The 23,613-nt window shown below is 35.5% G+C and overlaps 1 protein-coding gene across 2 annotated transcripts in view; it reads right to left on the bottom strand.

Moving 5' to 3' along the window:
- Positions 1-1,501: 1,501 nt before the first annotated feature.
- Positions 1,502-23,613, bottom strand: part of LOC115209663 (mitochondrial folate transporter/carrier) — a 104,099-nt gene continuing 81,987 nt past the window's right edge. Inside the window, exon 7 of one of the 2 annotated variants that reach the window (XM_029778131.2) lies at positions 1,502-2,596. In XM_029778131.2, coding sequence (XP_029633991.1) covers positions 2,383-2,596 — 214 coding nt within the window. In that variant the 3' untranslated portion in view covers positions 1,502-2,382. The remainder of the gene's footprint in view (positions 2,597-23,613) is intronic. The other variant, XM_029778132.2, reaches the window with a different exon arrangement.

Below are 23,613 nucleotides of genomic sequence, written 5' to 3'. Positions count from 1 at the left end.
CTTTAGTGGACAACATTCTGTTGTAAATATTCAGGCCAGGTCTCCAGTCTGAAATAAATTCTTTTTCAAACTACCTTTAATCATGTAAAATGTCAAAAATGGTGCCCTACATCCTTTGTCTAAGCCGTACAAAAAGGAAGTATAATAGGTTAATGTGTTTGGAGAAGGATACAAAATATTGTATTAATATTTGTTGTTGCAATTGAGTTCTATCAATATAATTAAAAATTCTCTGACAGAGAGATCCACGGAAAATATAAAAGGCTATTTTCCTACAGGGCGCACTAACAATACACATCACATTACTCTTTTTACACATTTGTAGGGGAGGCAACTCAGAAAAACATTTATAAACCATTGAAAGGGAAAGCTTTTTTTTTTTCCTTTGAGTAATTAAAGAAAGTCACCATTTAAAAGGGTTACATATTTTTAATTTTCTTTGTGTCTTAATGCAGTAGAACATTTTCAATAGTACACATTTCGGTTATGAAGTTTGTCAAAATATTAAAATCAAACTATTTCGTAGAGTTATGTGCCTTGATTATACAATCATAGACAAGGCCTCAACAATTTTCTTCGAAACAAAAACTCTATAAATTCAATAACACCGCCTTCAAATTAAGAGCTGTTGTGTTGACACTGATATCTTTGCTAAAGAAATGTTTCACTGTGTGCACAAAAATTTTAAGTATATAACTCGATCTTATTTATTGAAACACTATTCCTAATAGAAATTTAGAATTAGAAATCTTTGTAACTTCGAAATTTGTCGTGAAAAACAAGGGTAGAATTCATGGAGATTAGTGATAAGTTTGTGCTTTTACAGGAAAAGCCAATCCACTCGGCACAAAAAGCTAAAACTTACTCTATTAATTAATACCTGGTCGATTGAAACCTTCAGTGGACAACATTCTGTACTAAGTATTCAGACCAGGTCTCCAGTCTGAAATAAATTCTTTTCCAAACTACCTTTACCCATGTAAAATGTCAAAGATGGTGCCCTACTTCCTTTATCTAAAGCCATACAAAAAGGAAGTATAATGGGTTAATGTGTTTGGAGAAGGATACAAAATACCTAAATTTGAAAGGAAAAAACAAAACACAAAGAAAAATATTGTATTAATATTTGTTGCTGCAATTGATTCCTATCAATATAATTAAAAATACTCTGACAGCGATCAACGGACAATATAAAAGGCTTTTTTGCCACAGGGCGCACAAACAATACACGTTACGTTACTTTATTCACACATTTGTAAGGGAGGTAACTCAGAAAAACATTTATAACATTAATTGAAAGGGAAAGTTTTTTTTTTTTTTTTCATTTGTGTAAAAAACAAATTCACCATTTAAAAGGGTTATATTTTTTTTAATTTTCTTTGCGTCATAACGCAGTAGTACATTTTCGGTTATGAAGTTTGACAAAATATTAAAATCAAACTACAACAAATTGCAAAAGCATGGATGGAGAAATTAAAATATATAAAAAAATTAAACAACATTAGAACATGATTGGTTTTTATTTCCTTCTAAATATCACAGCAGTAGGAATTTTTTTAAAAAACAACAAAAAGAAAATAATAGAATGTTTATACCTATTAAAAGTTTTCCAATTCCCAATGCATCAAAATTGACTGAGCAATCAAAAAAATTATAAAAATCTAAAGGTTTTTCACAGTGAAGAATGTAAGTTGAATAAATGCATTATTAAAAATTGTTCCCTTCAGAACCTAACACAAACAAACAGATATGTATTAATAAAGAACAGGCAAAATAAAATACTGGTGGTGGTTTCAATAATCCAATTGAATAATTCATACAACTAACATACCAGTCATATATTGCAATCTTTTACAGAGTCCAACCAGAAGGTTTTGGCAATCCCTTGGCCCAAGTACAAATATCTGTAAATTATTCTTTGGGTAAGGACTCCTTGCTTTTTTTAGTATATATTTTTTTTTCTTTTTTGAAATCTTTGTTATAAAAGATGTACTTTCCATTTTGACATGGGAAGTAATTACACATGACTACCAGATGGTTTTCATGTCACTTCTGCGTCTTTTATGTATTATATTTATAAATCAATTTTGTTGATAATGCATACAACAACTCTAAAATATTAATGAATCAAACAAAAATTTTAGACGCTACCAACAAAGAGATAAATACAGAGGATATTTCAAGTCTTCATCCACTTTTCTCTCCATGTTAATACTACAAATACTTCTTTAAACAACTTTTAAGAAACAAAATTTTTTTCAATAGAAAAGGGTTTTTTTTACCTAATAAAAAATAATGCCTGAAAAAAAATGATGACTAAAAATTCTATTTGATATAAGAATAAAAACAATTCGCTACTTCCACCAAAATTGATACAATCAATCACTCCGTTTTGCCATTTACAGGTGGAATTGCATTCTGCTCTTGCAACTGAAGTGCAGCTTCAAGTTCAGCTTCAAGTTGCTCTTGCTGTTCTCGTCTATCAGCAAATTTACTCATCATTGTTTCATATACCAGGAACGTGATGCAGCATGCAGGAGTAACTCGTACCAGATTAGGCACAAGCCCTTTATAGAATCCATAGACACCTTCATGCCTGAAATTCAAAAACAAAACCATTAAAATCAATACTCAGATTATTGAATGAGGGAAAAAATAATCATAAATTATTTTATGTGAGAAAAACAGACAAAAATAATTCACTGCAAACCAATACGTGAGAAATGATTATATCAAATTACATTAATATTTCAGATTTTTTTTTCTATACAAATAATGATATCAATTATTGTAGAAAGGTGTTGACTGATAGGTACTAAGGCTTTAGTCACTGATTCAATGATATTTACTGAGATATGAGCATTCTTCTCTCACATCTAAACTTCTGATGCTCTCTCTGTTTCTAATATCATAATTGTGCATAATAATAATAATAATGGTTTCAAATTATGCCACAAGTTCAGTAGTTTTGAGAGACAGGATGAGTTGATTATATCGACCCCAGTGTTCAACTGGTACTTATTTTATCAACCATGAAAGAATGAAAAGTAAAGTTGACCTTGGCAGAATTTGAACTCAGAACGTAGCAACAGGCACAATACCGCTAAGCATTTTGTCCAGTGTGCTAACAATTCTGCCAGCTCACCAAATTAATAATAACAATAATAATGATAATAGTTTCAAATTTCGGCACTGGGCCAGCAATATTTGGGGGGGGGGGTTGATTATATTGATACCAGTGCTTAGCTGGTACTTATTTCATCAACCACAAAAGGCTGAAAGGTAAAGTTGATCTTGGTGTAACTTGAATTAAGAACATAAAGCTAGAACTATCACTAAGTATTATGTCCAGCATGCTAACAATTCTGTCAGCTCATAACAACAACCACAATAATAATAATCCTTTCTACTATAGGCACAAGGCCTGAAATTAACCCCAGTGTTTCACTGGTACATAATTTATCAACTCCGAAAGGATGAAAGGCAAAGTTGACCTCAGCAGAATTTGAACTCAGAATGTAGCAAGAGGTGAAATACCACTGAGCATTTCATCCAGTGTACTAACGATTCTGCCAGAAGAGAGGGGGGGGGGAAAGCAGAAAAAGACTATATTCACTATGCAACACAGCTTCCATTGTCTTACAAAAATCAAAAGAAATATTTGAATTAACATTAAATGAAGAACAAACAAAAGAAAATATTTTTTCTGCATAAGAAGTGTCTAAGAGCTTTTGTTTCTCCCTCTCTCACTGGTTTAATCAGGAATAACATATGCCAGTGTGGGACATGGACGTTAGATGACGCTGATGAGGAGGGGGAGGGGTGACGAGGAGATGAGGAGATGGAGAAGAAGATGGGGGAGGAGGAGGGGGAGGGGAGGGGGAGGGGAGGGGGAGGGGAGGGGGAGGGGATTGGGAGGGGAGGAGGAGGCCCTTATGTCTTCCTCAGGCCCTCTCAGACTGAGATTAACATGGTTACACTTGCCAAGTTGCAAGTCAACAGCTGCAGAGAGGTATTTTAGTGGCTGACAGTCCAGGTATGAAGGACTAAGCATCATGGCTATGGTGGTGGCCTAGCAGTCCTTGAGTGGAGGTAACAGCCAACACCAAGATGCAGAAGTCACTGTCTTGGCAATGAAATAAAGCATAAAGAGGAGACAGTAAATCTGTGGGATAGAAGTTAAAATATGATTGAGCATGGCTTCATGCCAATTAGCTGAGTAGCCTTTCTTTAGATGTGGTCTATAATGTTTGAGTGCTTAGCAGCGGTAGCATCCCAGATGTGGAAGCAAAATTCCATTGAATATCTCACTTAGCCTTTATAGAAGGTAAGCAGTTGTTAAGTGGATGGAGAAAATTATTTTCTGGCTCTGAAGAGTAAAGTTAATCTTTGTGATGTAATCTTTGCAATGTTATGGATGCACATTCACCAGGAGAGATTCTTCATGATGGTGACATATAGCAGTTGCATTGACCTACAGGGTTCCAGTTGAAATGTTGTTCATGCTTATAAGAGACTGGAGTATGGTAGTGTTTTATTGATATGTGAAGTCATTAAGCTTTGAATGTGTTTTAGACTAGCTAATTACTGAAAGAAATTGTATAGCAATGTAACTATGAATATGAACGTATTTCTATTCTCTTTCATTTTTCGTCAAATTTATTACATTTCAAAGTAGTTTCTTGGCTTTCTAATAACCAGCTTAATATTACTGGATCGCCATGTTGATAGTTTAATACTGATGAGCCGACAGGTAATTTTGTAAACACAAATGAAAACTTTTGTTCTTAATTTTGATAAGTATTTCGACTCTCTGGCATTATACGTTTCGGAGATTCTAAGTTAGATAAGCAAATAATCAAGGGGAAATGATAATAGCTATGCAAAAAATATAGCTTTAATTTAGAAACTCTATTTTAAATTTCGTTTTTGGATTTGGAGTGTAAATAATGGACTAAGTCAAGACTATTGAAAAGGTTGTAAGACGCAACGAAAATTTTAGAAAAATAAAAATAAGAAATAAGTGGAAATTTTACCGGTGAGTGTGTTACATTATAAGGCACAAAAAGAAAATGACTCTCCCCAGACACAACAGAACTCTATTTCAAAATTATACTCGTAATTTTAATTTTTTTTTGTTTTTTAAGTTATCCAATCCAAGGGAGATTACTCTTAACCGACACACCAATTTAAAGGGAGATAACATTTGTTAGACTTCTACAAATTACAAGATTTAAATTTCAAAAAACATTCCACTAAATGAAGATTACAAATAATTTGAAAGTAATGTTTAAAAAAATATTCAATTGTTTCGACTATGCAGAACGTTATCTTCCATAGCATAACAGACTTTATTGACTATAGACCAGAGTATATCTCGGTTTGCATGGTTTTTTAACATATAAAACTGTAATAGCTGACTATTCAATCATCAATCATCATTTAATGTCCATGTTCCATGTTGGCATGGGTTGAACTATTTGACAGGAGCCGACGAGTCAAAGGACTGCATCGTGCTCCACAGTCTAATTTGGTATGGTTTTTATGACTGCATGAAGTCATTAAGTCCACCTATAGTAATAAGAGCTAACAAATGCAAAATTTATTTTGGAGAGCTAGTAAAAGTGGGATACAGCTATCTTGGTGAAGTAGAGAGGGATCTGAGATAACACAAGTGCTTTTCATAAATTAACATCAGGACAAGATGCCATTGTACCTGAAGTGCAGAGTATTTTATCCTGAACTTGTCATAACAGCAAAAAATTATGGAACAGAGACGTGAACAATAACTAAAAGCCTGGAACAGAAACTTAGGACAACACAAAGTAGTATAAAAAGATGCTTGTTAGGAATGACTAAAGATGGAAAATTTGTGAATGGATAAAATAGTAAGCAATAGTACAAGATATAATAAAACATATTATGAGAAAATGGAGCTGGAAAAAGCATGCAGTTCAAACAAATAACAACAGGGAGACAAAGCTGTGTATAGAACAGAGACTGAAGAAAAGAGGTTTGCTACATCAGGAAAGACAGCACAACATGGACAGATGAAATAGATAACTTTATGAGCATTACAGGGAGAAAAACAGCACAGGATGATTCCAACTGACACCTACTTAAGGATGTCCTCACATTACAGTGAAAAAATAATGGCTGAATATGATGAATGATGATGGTGATGAATGAAAGATGTAGAAACTGGTTGCTGAATACTATTGGGTGATCTTTGTACAGTTTCAATTTCTAAATCAGAGAGATTTTTACCATTCCTGATACACAACACTTAATTTATAAGCTCTTGTCCTCTGAGATTAAATACCCCCATACATTCCAAATGTTCAGCATTCTTTTCCAGAATTCTTTTCTTTTTCGTTCTGCTTCTTAAGTAGCCTTCCATTACTTTCTTGTTGACTTTCTTTGTCTACTCTACTTTTCACATAACAAAAACAAGATGATGATCAGGCATGTGCTACTGAACTACAAAGTACCTATTAGGCAAGAAACCTTCACCAGAGGCTCAAGTCTCATTGGACTGTTGTTTTGTAAAATTTGAGTTTGGTATAAAACATTTATATGAGGTTACTGACTTTAGGTTTACACTACCACCAGTGTTTTATGGAAAGATCATTGTTATGAGGGTTTTATTATTATTATTATTATTATTATTATTATCATTATTACTATTATTATTGGCATTACATATGGAATCCATGCTCGAACCATCACTAGTGAGTTTCCTCTAATCTTGCTTGTCCTTTGCTGTTTTTGACTGCTGAAATTGTAACTATTATTTGGCAGATGTATCCAAGTGTCTTCTAAAAGAGTTTCACTCCATTTCAATCACAGAATGGGTCCTTGTGGCCAATAAAAGAAATCATTATTATCATTACTATTGAACAAGTGGTTTGTTCCAGATGAGTTTACTATTAAAGGGGAGAGAATTTCGACTAGATTAAACTAAATGAAATTGAGGAACTTGAGTGAAGAGTATATATCATAAAGTAAAGTTCTGAAAGTATTTAGTCATTGGTAGCTGTGTATAATAAGTACTATTTCAATTCAAGACACAAACGTTCTACAAAGTTTTCTTATAAAGAAAAAATAGTTTGTAGTTAAAAAAAAAGGAAGTACATTTCATTATTATATTAACATTACTAGTGGTATTGATGCAGCATTCCAGATACGTCCTTTCCAAGTACACCTTTAACTAAGACATAGTAAAATAAAATAGATTTTTTTTTTTCTGCCTTCTGCAGAAATATGAAAAAGATATTGCAAGTAAGCAGTGTAAACCATCTCAAAATACCATAGCTTATTAACAATCTTTTCCAATCACTGTAAGAGCATCAAAATAAGAGTATGGTAGTTGAAGTTGCGGGTAATAGCCGCCAAGTCTTCATTAAACCATATCCTATTACCTTAAAGAAGAAAGTACTTATTGAGTATTATAGTTCTAGATGGCACTATGCCTGAATAAAGGATAGATGATCAGAGCTGGGAGGCCTTTGATTACAGGTTTGCTTCATCAGAGCTGATTTGCAACTAAACAATAACATGGCTTCAGGTTCATTCCACTTCATAGCAACTTGGGTAGGTATCTTCTACTAGAGCCCTGGGCTGACCAATGCCTTGTGAATGAATTTGGTTGACAGAAACTGTGTGGAAGCCCATCAGACAGGCAGGCAGGCAAGTAGGTAGGTAAGTAGATAGGTAGGTAGACAGATGGGTAGGTAGGTAGGTAGGCAGGTAGGTAGGTAGGTAGGTAGGAAGGTAGGTGGGTGGGTAGGTAGGAAATAGGCAAGCAAGCAGTCAGGCAAACATAGATATCTGTACCTTCATATCTGTGTTTGTCTTTGTTCCACCCACCCACCCCACTAGACAAGTGTTGGTTGGTTTGTGTGCCTGTAACTTAGCTGTTTGGCAAAAGAGGCCAACAGAATAAATACACGGCTTTAAAGCAAAAAAAATAGTACTGGGGTTAATTTGTTCAATTAAAACCATGGTGCTCCAGTATGGCCACAGTCCAATGATTAAAACAAGGAAAGGATAAACGTAATCACATAACTAAATAAGAGTCTTCCTTGCAGGTCGGCATCTTCAATTTAACTGAAGATAGGCTTTATCAGGAAATTCAAAATTGGGACATGAAGATTTCATTGAGAGCAAGAGGTATCAACTAACTCAAACAAATTACACTGTTATATCTAAAATTATCTTCAAAAGTGTTGTTTACCCATTTGTTAAGTATATCAAATAGTTTAGTATCTTTCTTTCTTTTCTTTTATTTCTGTTCTGTAGTTTTGCACAATGGTCTGTTTTTGAATAGTTCCTGTAGCATTTTCTTTTTGACTTCTTTTACTTGGGTTCCACTGAACTGCAGCCATGCTGGACCACTGCTTTGAAAGGTTTAATTGAACAAATCAAGCTCAGTACTTATTATTTTGTTTAGTTTGATGCTTACTCTATCAGTCTCTTTTTTTTTTTTTTTTTTGCCAAACTACTAGATTACAGGGATGTAAACAAACCAACACCAGTTGCCAAGTAATGGTTAGGAACAAACACAAACAGACACACACACACACACACACACACACACACACACACACACACAGAGGAGATATCAAGATATAAACAAAAGTTAATATTCTTAGTTCCTATTAATCACAGAATCGTTAACGTTGGGCTAAATGCTTGGCAGTATTTCGTCTGTCTTCACATTCTGAACTCAAATTTCACCATTCAACTTTTTGGGGTTGATAAAGCCAGTATTTCATAAAAGCACTCACTACACTCTTTTTCTCTTTCACTTGTTTCAGTCATTTGATTGCGGCCATACTGGAGCACCGCCTTTAGTTGAACAAATCGACCCCAGGACTTATTCTTTGTAAGCCTAGTACTTGTTCTATAAGTCTCTTTTGCCGAACTGCTAAGTTACGGGAATGTAAACACACCAGCATCGTTGTCAAGCAATGTTGGAGGGACAAACACAGACACACAAACACATATATATATATATATATATACAATGGGCTTCTTTCAGTTTCCATCTACCAAATCCACTCACAAGACTTCAGTCGGCCTGAGGCTATAGTAGACACTTGTCCAAAGTGCCATGCAGTGGGACTGAACCCGGAACCATGTGGTTGGTAAGCAAGTTACTTACCAAACCAACCACTCTTGGAGTGGTATTAGGAAGTGCATCCAGCTCTCCAACTGACCAGCTTCTGTCAAACTGTCCAATCCATGGCAGCATGGGAATTGAACATATGATGATGATGATGATAATGATGATGATGATGATGAGCACCAGGGTCAATTTGACTTAGCCCCTACTTCAAAACTGCTGGCCTTGTGCCAAAATCTGAAATCAATATTAGTTCCTACACACATTTCATCACTACGGTTGTTTAGACAACCCCAGCATTGACCCTGGGAAGATAAATGGCAAAGTTACCTTCAGCAAGATTTGAACTCTGAGCACCAAAAGCCAGAACAAATACTAAACATTCTATCCAACACTCTCAATATTCCACTAAGTATGATTCATCATGAGAAACAGACAAAGAGAGAGAGAGAGAGAGAGAGAGAGAGAGTGTGTGTGTGTGTGTGTGTGCATGTGTGTACACACACACATGTGCACATGCATATGTATATGAGGGAGACAGATGGTGAGCTGATGACATAGGTCTGATATGTTACATAAGTAGGAATGTATAAAGAGAAAGGGGGCCAGATGAGATATCTAAATGCAAGACAGTGACATCAAACAGCCTGGTGCGCTACAATATTACAAGTATAAAATAAGAGAGAGGAGGAGGGCCATGTATAAGAGTAACACATCTGATAAAATCAATAAGATTGATCTTAATATGTTACATTGTCATTAACAATAAGTAATAGCAGCAATACATTAATCAGTCTAGGAATCAAACCCAAAAGCTTAGGCAGTTCTATATTTAAGAGATGAGGAATTACGTATATTATTTACATTAGTTACATTTAATGGATATTTGTCCTCATCTTGTTTGAATAATAATAATAATAATAAATAATAATAATATTAACAACAACAACATCAACAATACCAACACCAACAACAACAACATTGAAAAATACGTTAGGAATGAGGACCCAAGTTCGAAATTTCCCCAAGATACCTGATGAAGGCTGGAGGGTATATCAGCCGAAATGTTGTGTTAACAGCGAACAAGATGAGGACAAATATCCGTCAAATGTAAATAATGTAGATAATGTCCAAAAGCTTATGATGTGAGGTTGAACATCCCAAGCTATTTAGCTACATGCCTTCCAACAGTACAAGATTTATTACCAAATAAAACTAGTCTCACCATCTTATAAAAATAACTTTTATATACTTAATAAACTGGTTTCTTACATAGCCCAGAGCTATTACAAGCCCGAGATTCATTACTATGAGTAGTTGCCAAATATAAAAAGAATGCTATCAGAAAAGTTAATTAGAAAAGATTTGAATTTAGATATCAATAATTACTTAAAATAAACAGACAAACAAACAAATGATGACAACAACAACAACAGCAGCAGCAATAGCGGAGTGCAACTCCCAGATGATAAGTGGATAAGGAAAGTGAAGAGAGAGAGTTACAGAAAAGCTAAAAAGCTCAACTGGTACTTATTTCACCACCACCACCACCACCAAAAAAAAGGTTGAAAATTAAAATTGACCTTGGCAGAGTTTGAATTCAGAATATAAAGACAGAATGCCCAACATGCTAATGATTCTGCCTCCTCCTCCTCCTCCTCCTCCTGCTGGTGGTGGCGGCGGTGGTAGTGGTGGTGGTAGTAGTAGTAGTAGTAGTAGTAGTAGTAATGGCTGATTGCTACCTAGCTCAGATACCAGGAAACCCAAAAATGGCAGAAATTCAAATGATAGTGTTCATGGGAAGTGCCCAATACTGTCTATGTAATCTCAAATTTTGAAACAAACATAATTTTCTTATGGTTTCTTAAACATTCTCTAGAACAACACTATGTACAAAACCAAATATATGGCACCCTAGGCATAACACCAACATGAATTTCTAACTTATTGTTTCTTGAGGTCTCTGGGTGAGACTTGGAGCCAACTTGTACAAATACAAAGCAAAAGTCAAACATAAAATAATGACGATGACAATGATGATGATGATGATCTTACGATATAACATAGAATTATATTAGTGTTCCTACATATCTCACATGTATCTATATTTATTAACCTGTTGCAAGAAAGAGCAACAAAATTTTCGTTAATCAACATCCAACCACATGAAAAAGCAGAAAGAACACAATGGATAATGTTTCAGAGATTCTTAACGAGACAGGATGGTTATGTGTGGGACACCTATGATAAAAAAAAACCCTGCTCAAGCAGTGCTGGCAAGGAAGGCTTGTGGTAAACCACATTATGGACATCATCATCATCATCATCATTTAACATCGTGTTTCATACTTTTTCTACTTTGATCTCATTGTTTACATTCTAAACAATGATATCAAAGATAGAAAAAATAGATAGTCGGTGAATATATATATATATAAATTTCAAGAGTTATTACTCTTTCGTCAGCACCACATCCAAATCTTCAACTATCTCCAAACGTATTTCTTAAATACCCAGTAAGTCTAGTGGTATAATACTATTGGACAGACCAATTTACATATGAAACATATTCCTGGCAGCTGATGCACAAATATTAATTGCTAGCAAGGATACAATATTTTATTTCGGAGTGGTTGGCTTTAGGAAGGGCATCCAGCTGTAGAAACACTGCCAGATCTGACTGGCCTGGTGCAGCCTTCAGGCTTCCCAGACCCCAGTTGAACCGTCCAACCCATGCTAGTATGGAAAGCGGACGTTAAACGATGATGATGATGATGATGATGATGTAATATACTACCAAGTATATTAAAAGCTTACAAGTCAGTACTGTGTCTTACTTTTGTGTTAGCAGTGCAATGTTGCATTTTTAAGTTTATCTCTACAGATTTTTTATGGAATCCAGAGCCTGCACTGAAAGGTACACTGTTTCTTATACAAATATCATCATCATCATCATCATCATCGTTTAACATCCATTTTCCGTGCTAGCACGGATTGGATGGTTCAACCGGGTTCTGGGAAGCCAGGAGGCTGCACCAGGCTCCAGTCTGATCTGGCAGTGTTTCTACAGCTGGATGCCCTTCCTAACGCCAACTACTCCGTGAGTTTAGTGGGTGCTTTTCACGTGCCACCGGCACAGGTGCCAGGGGAGGCTGGCAGCGGCCACGATCGGTTGGTGCTTTTTATATGTTTATGTAAATTTTAAATAAACTCATTCGTACACTAAGAGCTGTAGAGCATTTAGTACTGCACTCTCCTGTATCTCTTAATTACAGTACTATATGACTAACAAATATTTCTTCAACTGGCTGCACACCACATGCAACCTGAACGCATCATACTACACTCACACTGCATCCATGAACAGAGATCTCAGAAAAAATATCTTCCGAAAGGAATTTCTTCAAACGTACAAGAAAATGCACATCTCAAGAAAACAATTTTGTACCACATGTTTTTAACAAATGATCAACACATAATTATAGCCTTCATAGTTGCTACAATTGCTAGACTTCACAATACCTGGTGATCTCACATAGTGCTTTTATGCAAATAATAATACCGAACTTCCAATGATTATGGGTAGTTATAAATACAAACAGGATTTCAAGCCAGTGCATAAGAAGAATTACACAAAAGGTTATAAAGCAGGTAGAGTATGTCCACAAATATACACACAAATAGAAAATACATGCTGTATTAAAAGCCGGTCAGTATTTTCATTAAAAAAACTACAAACAATGATGATGGTGATGATAATAAATGTATATGTGTGTGTGTGTATACATATATATATACGAGGTCTGATCAAAAAGTATCTGGACTGTTGCCATAGTAACGAAGCTAAAGCACGCAGAGTGAAGCCACTTGACACATGTGCACTAAGTTTTAACATTCTAGCTGGCTTCCACCATTTACAGTGCTTGGAAGGAACATGTATAGCGTGTGATCATCATATTGACCATGATAGGGAAAGTTGTCATAGCAATACCTGCTCAGAAGCTTACACAAAGTTGTAGAAAGTGTATGGAGAATAATGTATGAACCGCACACAAGTGTATGAGTGGTTCAAAAGTTTCCAAGATGGCCGAAAACATGTCAATAGTGATGAACGTTCTGGGAAACCCACCACCAGTAGAAATGAGAAAAACATCACAGATGTGCATGCAGCTGTGAGGGGAAATCATTGAATTGCTATCTGTGAGTTATCAGAGGATGTGCAGATTAGTTACAGTTCAGTTCAATCCATTATCACTGAAGATTTGTATATGAGACACGTGTCTGCCAAGTTTGTACCAAAACTGCTTTCAGCTGACCAAAAAGAGGCTTGAGTTTCAGTTGCAAAAGATCTCTTTGACCATGTCGAGAATAACAAAAACTTTTTGGCAAAATTTGATGCAAAATCTCTGCTCGACTTTCTGTCATGGCCAATGCAACAATCACATATTACATATGATCCTTCTAAGCACTACTGTAAACAGTGGAAGTGAGATAGAATGTTAAAACTTAGTGCACATGCACAGCAGAGTTTAAGGTCAATCTGTGTCAAGTAGCTTCACTCTACGTGCTTTAGCATTGTTACTATGGCAACAGTCTGGATACTTATTGATCAGCTCATGGCTACCGAATGATTGTCACATATTACATTTACAGATAAATTCCTCTATTTACATATCGAGGTCTCTTTCATTCTTTTGTTGTCTTACCATTTCTATCAATGTGTGTGTGTGTGTGTGTGTGTGTGTGTGTGTGTGTATGTGTGTGTGTGTGTCTGAGGGGTTGTTTACAAATAGATGTTATTGAATAAATTTATGTTCAAAGTGAGTTTTGAAAAAAGAATAAACTCAAAAGATACTTTCAAAGCTTTCTTTGTTTCTATCCTCTAATTGTGAAGGGAATTTGTGGAAAAGATAAACCCATAAGATGTGGAACAAAGTGGTGAGAAACGATCTACATAAATTTGAAATGTGTATGTATTTATGTATGCATGTGTTGATGCTATCTTCCTGTTAAGGCAACAGCAGGAGAAGTATTTTGCAAAATATAAACCTCTGTACTTGGCTTTTGTTAACGTGGAGGAAGCTTTTGACAGGTTACTGTGCTCCTTTATCTGGTGGACAATGAAGAAGCTAGAGAAAGATGAGTGGCTGATGAGAGTTGTATAAGTCATGTAAAGGGATGCTGTCAATATGATGAAATCAGCAATGAGTATAGTAACAAATTTAGTGTACAGGTCAGAATTCACCAAGGATCGGTTCTCAGCACCCCTCTTGTTTATCATAGACCTCCAGGCTATATCAGCAGCTATTAAAGGCTGGTTGCCATTGGGAGCTCTTCTATGCTGATGATCTTGTTCTTATAGCTGAATCTCTACTAGAATTAGAGAAGAAATTTCAGGTGTGGAAGCATGGTCTGGAATCAAGGCCTAAGAATTAATTTAGCAAAGTCCTGATAAAAAGGAAAGCAGACAAATAATTTCTTCAGGGAGATGGCCCTGCTCAATATGCAGAATAAGTATAGACAGAAACTCTGTGCAGCATACCCAGTGAAAGGTATAGACACATAACAGGTGCAGTGATATCACAGGAAGCAGAGAGAGTAGTCTTTGTAAGTGGCAAATGTGCTTGTACAATAAACACTTAGAATGTACAGGAAATAGACTTTCTCAAATATTTGAAAGGATCCTTAAAAGTAATAGATAGCCTCCATTACCTAGGCAACAAAGTTAGCAGTGGAAGAGGATGCTCTGAAAGCATAGTGACTCGAATAAGAATGAACTGGGCAAAGTTCAGAGAGCTATTACCTTTGTTGCTAACAAAGGTCTCTCCTTCAAAGTGAAACAAAAACTGTATGATGCCTGTGTATGGTCAGCTATGCTACATGGGAGTGAAACATGGGCTATGACTGCAGAGGACATGCAAACGCTTAAGAGGCATCAAATGTAGTATGCAAGAGAGAAGACTGCACTGTTATGTTCATGTAATGCCTATAGGAATGTATGCATATAGATGAGGACAGCTGCATAAAGAAGTGCCAATCTCTAATTGTGAAGGGAATTTGTGGAAAAGATAGACCCAAGAAGATGTGGAACAAAGTGGTGAGAAATGATCTTCAGATGTTGGACCTCACAAGGGAGATGACAAGGAATTGAAACTTCTGACAATTTGCTGTACTTGAGAAGACACATGAAGCTAAGTAAAATCATGGCCATCCAGGCATGTCCTTTACAGCCATGCCCCACTCACATACACATATACATGATTTGTCCTCAGTCAAAACTCCCAAACAACCCAGCTTCTCTCCACCCATGATAACCACCAGTGGTAAGCCCCTCATGTGCCTATCTATACACTCTCCATGCCCCCACATATCTACTATACTCCCCATCCCAGCCACTCCAATTTCTCTCACAATTTGCTATACTCATCAATTCTTTATCTCTAAACATCTCCCCTCACATTCTCAGAGAGCATCCCATTCTGTACCACTTATACTCCCACCACTGTTCCTTATTGATAGGACCCAATGCATCTCCAACACTATTTATTTCCTTCTCTCACTCTGAACCTCTCTCTCTCTCTCTCACTCTCTCTTTCCTCTTCTTTCTTTTCCGACGGTGGTAGTCAAGTATCTCCTCTATAGTAAGAAATCTATTTCTGTCCCTCTAATACTTTAACCTCTCATCTGGCACAAAACCACTTCCCTTGATTCCGCTCTCTCTCTTAGGTGAGAGGTCTTCATCTCGCAAGTTACTTGGTGACCTAACTGGTGTTGGTGCCATGTAAAAAGCACCAATGCTGGTGCCTTGTAAAAAGCACATAAAAACCAGTATACTCTATAAAGTGGCTGGTGTTAGAACATCCAGCCATAGAGACCATACCAAAGCAGACAATGGAGCCTGATGCTGGTCTCTGGCTTGCTAGCTCTTGTCAAACCATCCAACCCATGCCAGCATGGAAGAAGGCCATTAGATGATGATGATGATGATGATGATGATGATGATATGTGTGTGCATGCATGTGTTGTGTGTGTGTGTTTTATTCAATCATGTTATTTTTCTCTCTATTTTTTTCCTCTCCTCATCTATCCTTTCCGAAGAAGAGCGTAAATTTGAAACATTAAAAACTTCTATTTTTCCTGAGTATAAACTAAATACACTCTGATTGTTGTTCTTTCACCGCATCTTCATGTTTTTTTTTTTGTTCTTTTCTGGACCATATAATATATATATATATGTAGGCGCGGGCATGGCTGTGTGGTTAGGGAGCTTGCTTCCTAGCTACATGGTTTGGGGTTCAGTCCCACTGCGTGGCACTTTGGGTAGGTGTCTTTCACTATAGCCCCGAGCCGACAGGAGCTTTGTGATTGAATTCGGTAGGTGGAAGTTACTGCCGTGTGTGTATATGTGCGTATAGCTGCTCAGTGCCTCTCCGAAAGAGAGAGAGGGATATATATATATATATATATATATATATATATATATATATATATATATATATATATATATGCACATACACACTCACAAACACACATATTCACACATAAATATCTATATAAAAAAAACAAGCAGACCAATACACATATATTTATGCACCCAGATGTATATGGATAGAAACAAGGCACATTAACAGCAGGACATAATTTAATTGAAAAAAAAAAAACAGGTTTCCAAGCAAACATGAATACAGTCAGAATAATAAACAAAACCACCAATAAGTAAGGCCTTGAGACCTGCAAGAAATAGCAGCCAAAAGTCAAATTAAATGTTACCATCTTTAAAAAAAAGGGAGGAAGCATATTATCTAGTTGCAAATACATGATGCCTGAATGTAGGACAGGATGGATACGGTTGAAATACATTCAATTATAGATCTATCAAGTGAGTGTTGATCATGCCTAAACAACTAAAGAGAAACACCATAAGAGTACAATCAACCTTCAGAAATGGTAAGCACCTTTAGTAGGTTGTTATATAAGAGCTGCTTAAAAGTATGTATTATTCATACACTTAACAGACTGTTAGTGTTTTTGTGGCTGTTAGATTTCCTTACAGAAATAACATATGCATCAAGCACATAGAACAGCCACAAATTAGATAAAAATGATATGAGACAACCGACAAAAGTACACTAGGAATAAAAATAATTTATCATATACACTTATACACACACACACACATACACTCACATACATATATCATCTACACGTGTGTGTGTATTATATACATATATATATACACACACACACACACACAAGAACATGTATAAATATATAAATATACACTCATACACACACAATTGTGCTTATTTTTTGTTTTCCATCCAATTAGCTGAACTGCAAACCCAGTGACAGACGTACCTACTTACAGTAGAGTACTTTTAATACTTGGTCTGAGATAGCTGAGTAAAAATACCTTCCCAATTCATTGGTATGTAAATGAAAAATTCAGAATAACTGCTACATTATTTGAAAACTGGTCTAAAAAAAAAACTTATTTCCTGAAGTTGAATTATATACAATGGAAAATAATATTGTCTTCAAATTTTATTACTAACTGATAACATTCTTTCACATCCCTGCCATTTAGTACAACCTTTATGTTCAAGTTCTGTTCTTGCTAGTCATTATCATACCATTTAACCAAATATTAGATGAAGGTATAATTTGTAATTTTGAAACAAAATTATGATAAACAGTTATATTAAAAATACGTTGGGCCTCACAGAGGAAATGACAAAGACTGAGACGTCTGAGATATGCTGTGACTGTGAAGACCTGACAAATGAAGTGAGTTCATGGCTCGCAGGCCAGCCTGCTGTGCTAACCTTGGATCGTAGAGTGACCCGCTGTTCTTGAGGAGACCTATTGAGTCAAGTACGTCAACACCAACATCAAAATAAAAAGAGACTGATAGAATAAGTACCAGGCTTTTAAAAAGTACTGAGGTCAATTCATTAGGCTAAAAAATTCTCTAAGGTGATGCCCCAGTATGTCTACAGTCTAATGACTGAAACATGTAAAAGACAAAAGATAAAAGACTGTGTGAAGATAATTTCAGTAGTAATTTGTAAAATTAAAAAAAACAATTTTAAATGCATGATGGAAGGTCATTGATAATAGAATTTGAAGCCTACCCCCTACTATTTACTATTTATGCATTTTCAATGTGTACAGTGAGTCACAGAATTAACCTACAATTTAAACCTAGGGATGACTGTACTTATACACATACACATATGCATAAATGCAAAACAGACACACACACACACACACATATGCATTCATAAATACAAGTAAATGGCATCATTAAACTATTGATGACGACAATGACAACAACGGCGGCGGGAGTGGTGGTGGTGGTGATGCATGATGTATTTACATTTGGTTTTTTCACCCAACATGTTCCTGCTAAGTCTTCATCACTTCCTTCTCTTACAGATTTTGAAAAAGAACAAAAAAATGCTTTCAAAATTTTGTTGAGGCCCTATCTGATAACTACCTATTCAGTTATAACACACTTAAAAAAACAGAACAACAGTAAACTCTTAAAATTAAAAAAAATGAATACACATACAAATGTATATACATGTATGTATGTATATATATATATATATATATATATATATATATATATAGATAGATAGATAGATAGATAGATAGATAGATAGATAGATAGATAGATAGATAGATAGATAGTCAATCCAAACAAGAAAGTGCAAAAAAAAACACAACAACCCGAGGACATGGAACAAATATACACACACACACATACACACAAAGATACTCTTGTCCATACATGCATGCATGTGTGAGACAGGGGTACCCACATTTGGGTGGGTGTGAACAGAAAAAAGATGTATCAACAACTAGGTAATATCTTAATTAAAATAAGACTACAAAAAGATATATCATTTTAATTAAGATATATAGAATCCAAGCAAACATAAATACAACTAGAATAATTTACAAAGGAACCAACAAATGGGCCCCTGGATCTGCAAGAGATAACAGCCAAAAATCTGACTCAAATTACATGCTATCATCTTTTTAAAAAAGTGGGTGTGGGGGACACCATATAATCTTGTTGCAAAGATATGATGCCTAAAAGTAGGACAGGATGGATACGGTTGAAATACATTCAATTATAGATCTATCAAGAGAGTGTTGATCATGCCTAAACAACTAAAGAGAAACACCATAAGAGTACAATCAACCTTCAGAAATGGTAAGCATCTTTAGTAGGTTATTATATAAGATGCTGCATAGAAGTATGTATTATTCATACACTTAACAGACTGTTAGTGTTTTTTTGTGGCTTTGTGGCTGTTAGATTTCCTTACAGAAATAACATCTATATCAAGCATATAAAATACGATAGACGTAAAGACAGGTAGGTAGAAGCAAACAGACAGACAGGCAGACAGACAGAAGGCAGGCAGGCATAGGGACAGACAGACAGACAGACAGACAGACAGACAGACAGACATAGGTGATCATAGGTTTGTTTAATTCACTGTGACCTGGTGCTAAACAACAACATCAACAAATACAGAAATCTACTCTAAAGATGTACCTCATACAGAAATATCTACTGCCCAAAACTATTACTGTGCAGAGAGAGGGGCAAAAGAATGGTTGATGAACCCAACATGATTGTATATTCTACCTTATTGTCCACAGAAGAGAAAACACAAAGTCAATTCCAACAGGATCTTAATTCAAAACAGTTGTATTGTTTTGACTGTATGTACACTTCACTAATCAGAAAATTCAAACATTTTTTCCCAAGTACTTACATTACTCTCTCCATGGTTTTATTGTAATAAAATAAGATAAAAGATATAGTGAACTGAGTCTGTTCCTAGATCATGTATCTATATTATGAATCTATATACTGTATAGGTGCATGACTCAGTGGTTAGAGCACCAGGCTTATGATTGCGAGGTTGTGTTCAATTTCTGGATCAGGTTATGTGCTGTGTTCTTAAGCAAGACACTTTATTTTACATTGCTCCAGTTCACTCAGCTGTAAAAATAAGGTGTGACATCACTGGTGCCAAGCTGTATCAGACTTTGGCTTTCCCTTGGACATCATTAGTGGCATGGAGAGATCAGACTTCATTACTTTGTACCATGTCTTCTTTCTTCTATAAATTCCATCTACTTTAAATGATCAGTCCTTTTTTACACAGCTGTCATCATCCATACACATCACTTAATCATACCAGTGCAATCTTCTCTCTTGCACACTACATTTGAGTCTTTTTATGCCCTACTTTTCTCTCACCTCACTTGTACTTTCTTGTACATGCACACTAACGTTGTAACATTCATCAGAGCATAATAGCTTCATTCCTTTCTAATCTTCAAAAATTCTCGGCATTCGAGGCCACTGTCTTTCTACCAAGTAGCATTGCTGTTTGTACGTAAGCACTGTACCATGTGCCCTTCCCTCTAAAGGAGAGTCTTTTTATTACAAACAAAAATGATAACTTGCTGAACTGTATCTCTCCAATTCTTATTCTAGCAACTATAATTTCAGAACAGCATCCTCCATTGCTAATTAGTCACCTAGATAACAGAAACCATCTACTATTTCTTATTTATGAGAATCTATTCCCCATGCATTCTTAGTGTATATTGCCCCTGTACATTTGCTACAAGATCTATGTTTCCATGAACCTTCATGTGATTTCACTGCACCTCTTGTATGTCCATTTCTTGCAGTGGGTACATCTAATGGAATTTCTGCCTACACCTTCTCTATGTATCCCTGAAGGGAGTAAGAGTCCTGTATTTTCCAGCTTACTAGAACTTTGGTTTTTTGCTAAATTAAATTTAAGGCCCTTTGATTCCAAGTTTTGCTTACAGACCTGGAAATCCTACCTGTACACTCAATTTGTTACTGTACTTGTAGTTAACTCTTACTCAACTGACAACTCCACACGACATGACTTGTAAGTCTCTAACAAGCTATCTGTCTACTCCTAGCTTGCTCAAAGACCATCAGATCACACAGAGTAAAGGATCCTGTGAAAGGCTTTCTCCACATCAACAAATACCAAGTATAATGGATTAGCTAAATACTCTTCTTGCAGTTGTCTTACCAGAAAGACAACATCAGTAGTATTCCTCACAGGCACAAAACCAAACTGCATCTCATCTCATCCTATTCTTAATTAATTGGGCTATAACTCATTCTGTAAGCTTCATGACCTGGTCCAGCAATTGGATACCTCTTTAATAACTTTTTTCTAAGGCATCTCCTTTACTCTTGTAACTGTTGACTATAATGCTGTCATCAGGTATAACACTTTCCCTGTACAACCTGATTAATTATATGAGTGACTATTCCGTATCCTACACCACCAGATATTTTAAGCATTTCAGCAATGATTCCTGATGACCAGGAGCTTTCTTTGCCATCATATCCTTAACTGCTTTATCATAATACTGTCAACAAGAAAGCTGGTTTCTCTGTTGGGTCCATGCTGGGAAAATTCTCTTCTCTCATACATTCTCTACATTTACTAAGCTTTATAGTAGCACTTCTATACCTCTTTCTTTCCAGAATCACCAAGTGCAAGTGTACCATGATCCATCTGCACACATTTGGATTTTTTTTTTTTTAATCTCTTTGTCTTGATATTGAGTATTAGTTGTGAACAAGTATCACCATAATACAAGTAGTGTTATTCATTTCAAAACTTCTGTGAAAAGAGGTTTTGACCATGGGGAAATATCTTGCTTAGAAACATGAAGATTGGTAACAGAAAGAGTATCAAGCCATAAAAAATCTGCCTCAACAATTTCTATTTGACCCATGTAAGTACAGAAAGATGGACATGATGATGATGATCAATCAAAGCAAACTTTTCGTTTTTTTTTTAAACATTTTAGTCCAGGAAGGTGATAAAACCCATAACTCTAGCAGTCCTTTCCAAGCAGGTTAGGGATTTCGTGTAGCTTATCTGACACCGTTCATTAAGCTTTGCTGATTCAGTTATTGAATCTATTTAGATTGAACATTTTGTCCCTAAACATTTTGATACCAAGAAAATATTGTCTGTTCTACATAACCAACTTCTGGAGGAGCATTGCTCGTAATTACCAAATGAAGAACTGATTTTCAATAAATCAGCATTGTAATCATTTTTGCTTTTAATATTATCTTTCACTTTTTATTGCTTTCATATATGAGATAATTCCATTTTAACAAAGCCATCTGTCTGTCAGTCTGTCTGTGCATGCACTTCTTTTTCTTTTTGTCTATGTGAAGAGAGGATGTGTCTGTATCAATTTTCTCAATCAATTTTAAAGTTTCTCTTTGTATGTGTAACATCTCAATCTCTCCCTTTCTCTCTCTGTTTACATGTATCCATGCATGTGACTGCATATTTGCTTTTAGCATCAAAATGCCTGCCAAATAAAAAAAAAAAGTACCACTAAAACAAAGTTAGTGTCCAAACAGCTATGCCCAATAATCCCTCTTCTCTTTCAGCTTGTTGCCAGACATCATGGTTAAGGCTCAGTTTGAATTTGAACAGAATGATAGCTTTAAAGGACAGGGGGAACAGGGCCAGGAAAGAAACTCAAGAAAAAAAACATGCGTAAAGATAACAGTTTGGGGGGAATTAAGATAAGACATATAGGATGACAAAATGTAGCAAGTTAATTACATTAAAACAACTTGCAAATTCAAATGAATTGCTGTAGATAATAATAGAAGAGACAGAGGTAAGGTATTGAGAGCATTTCTGGGAGTGATTTGCTGTTGGATAGCCTTTAGAGCAGTGTTTCTCAACATTTTTACCCCTGCATAACCCTTAAAATAAATTACATATCTCAAGGAACCCCTGTACAAAAAATATTATATACCATATCTTTCTCATATTTTTTCATTATTCATGTGGTAAATATCATATATATATATATATACACGGTTGTCATATTTTTTTAATAACATAACAGGTTTGACAGGATGATGTCTATATTACAATAACTAATATGTTGCGCACGTATGGTAATATTACCATTAGCTTATCTCTTTCTCAAGGGAACCCCTAGGAACCTTTTTGCAGAACCATAAGGCTCTGGTGAACCCTGGTTGAGGAACGCTGCTTTAGAGGGTAGAGTGAGATGGAGAAGGATTCTAGAATAGTTGTTTAGCAACTGTTCTGCTTTAGATGTCTTAGCAGTAGTCTATATGGTGTTCACTTGTATCTTAAGAGAACATTTAGTCTCTGAGGAGGCATAGTTTGTTACAAATATGTGATATTCTTGAGAATTTTATATATATTGTGAGAGTTAGCATTCATATAGTTTTTTAATGTTTTAGTTGTGAATAGCTATTCATATGTAAAGATGCAGTATGGTTAGTTCCTCACATGTGTAGTTACTGTTTAACACTGTAGGAAGAATAAAATTTCCATGAATTGCATAAAGATTGTCTTATGTAGATGAGTGAATATGTAAAGATGAGGGCC

Source organism: Octopus sinensis, linkage group LG3 (assembly GCF_006345805.1).
Source record: "Octopus sinensis linkage group LG3, ASM634580v1, whole genome shotgun sequence".
Taxonomy (NCBI): Eukaryota; Metazoa; Mollusca; class Cephalopoda; order Octopoda; family Octopodidae; genus Octopus; species Octopus sinensis.
Note: the sequence above shows the minus strand (reverse complement) of the source record. Positions and strands in the feature narration are given on the sequence as shown.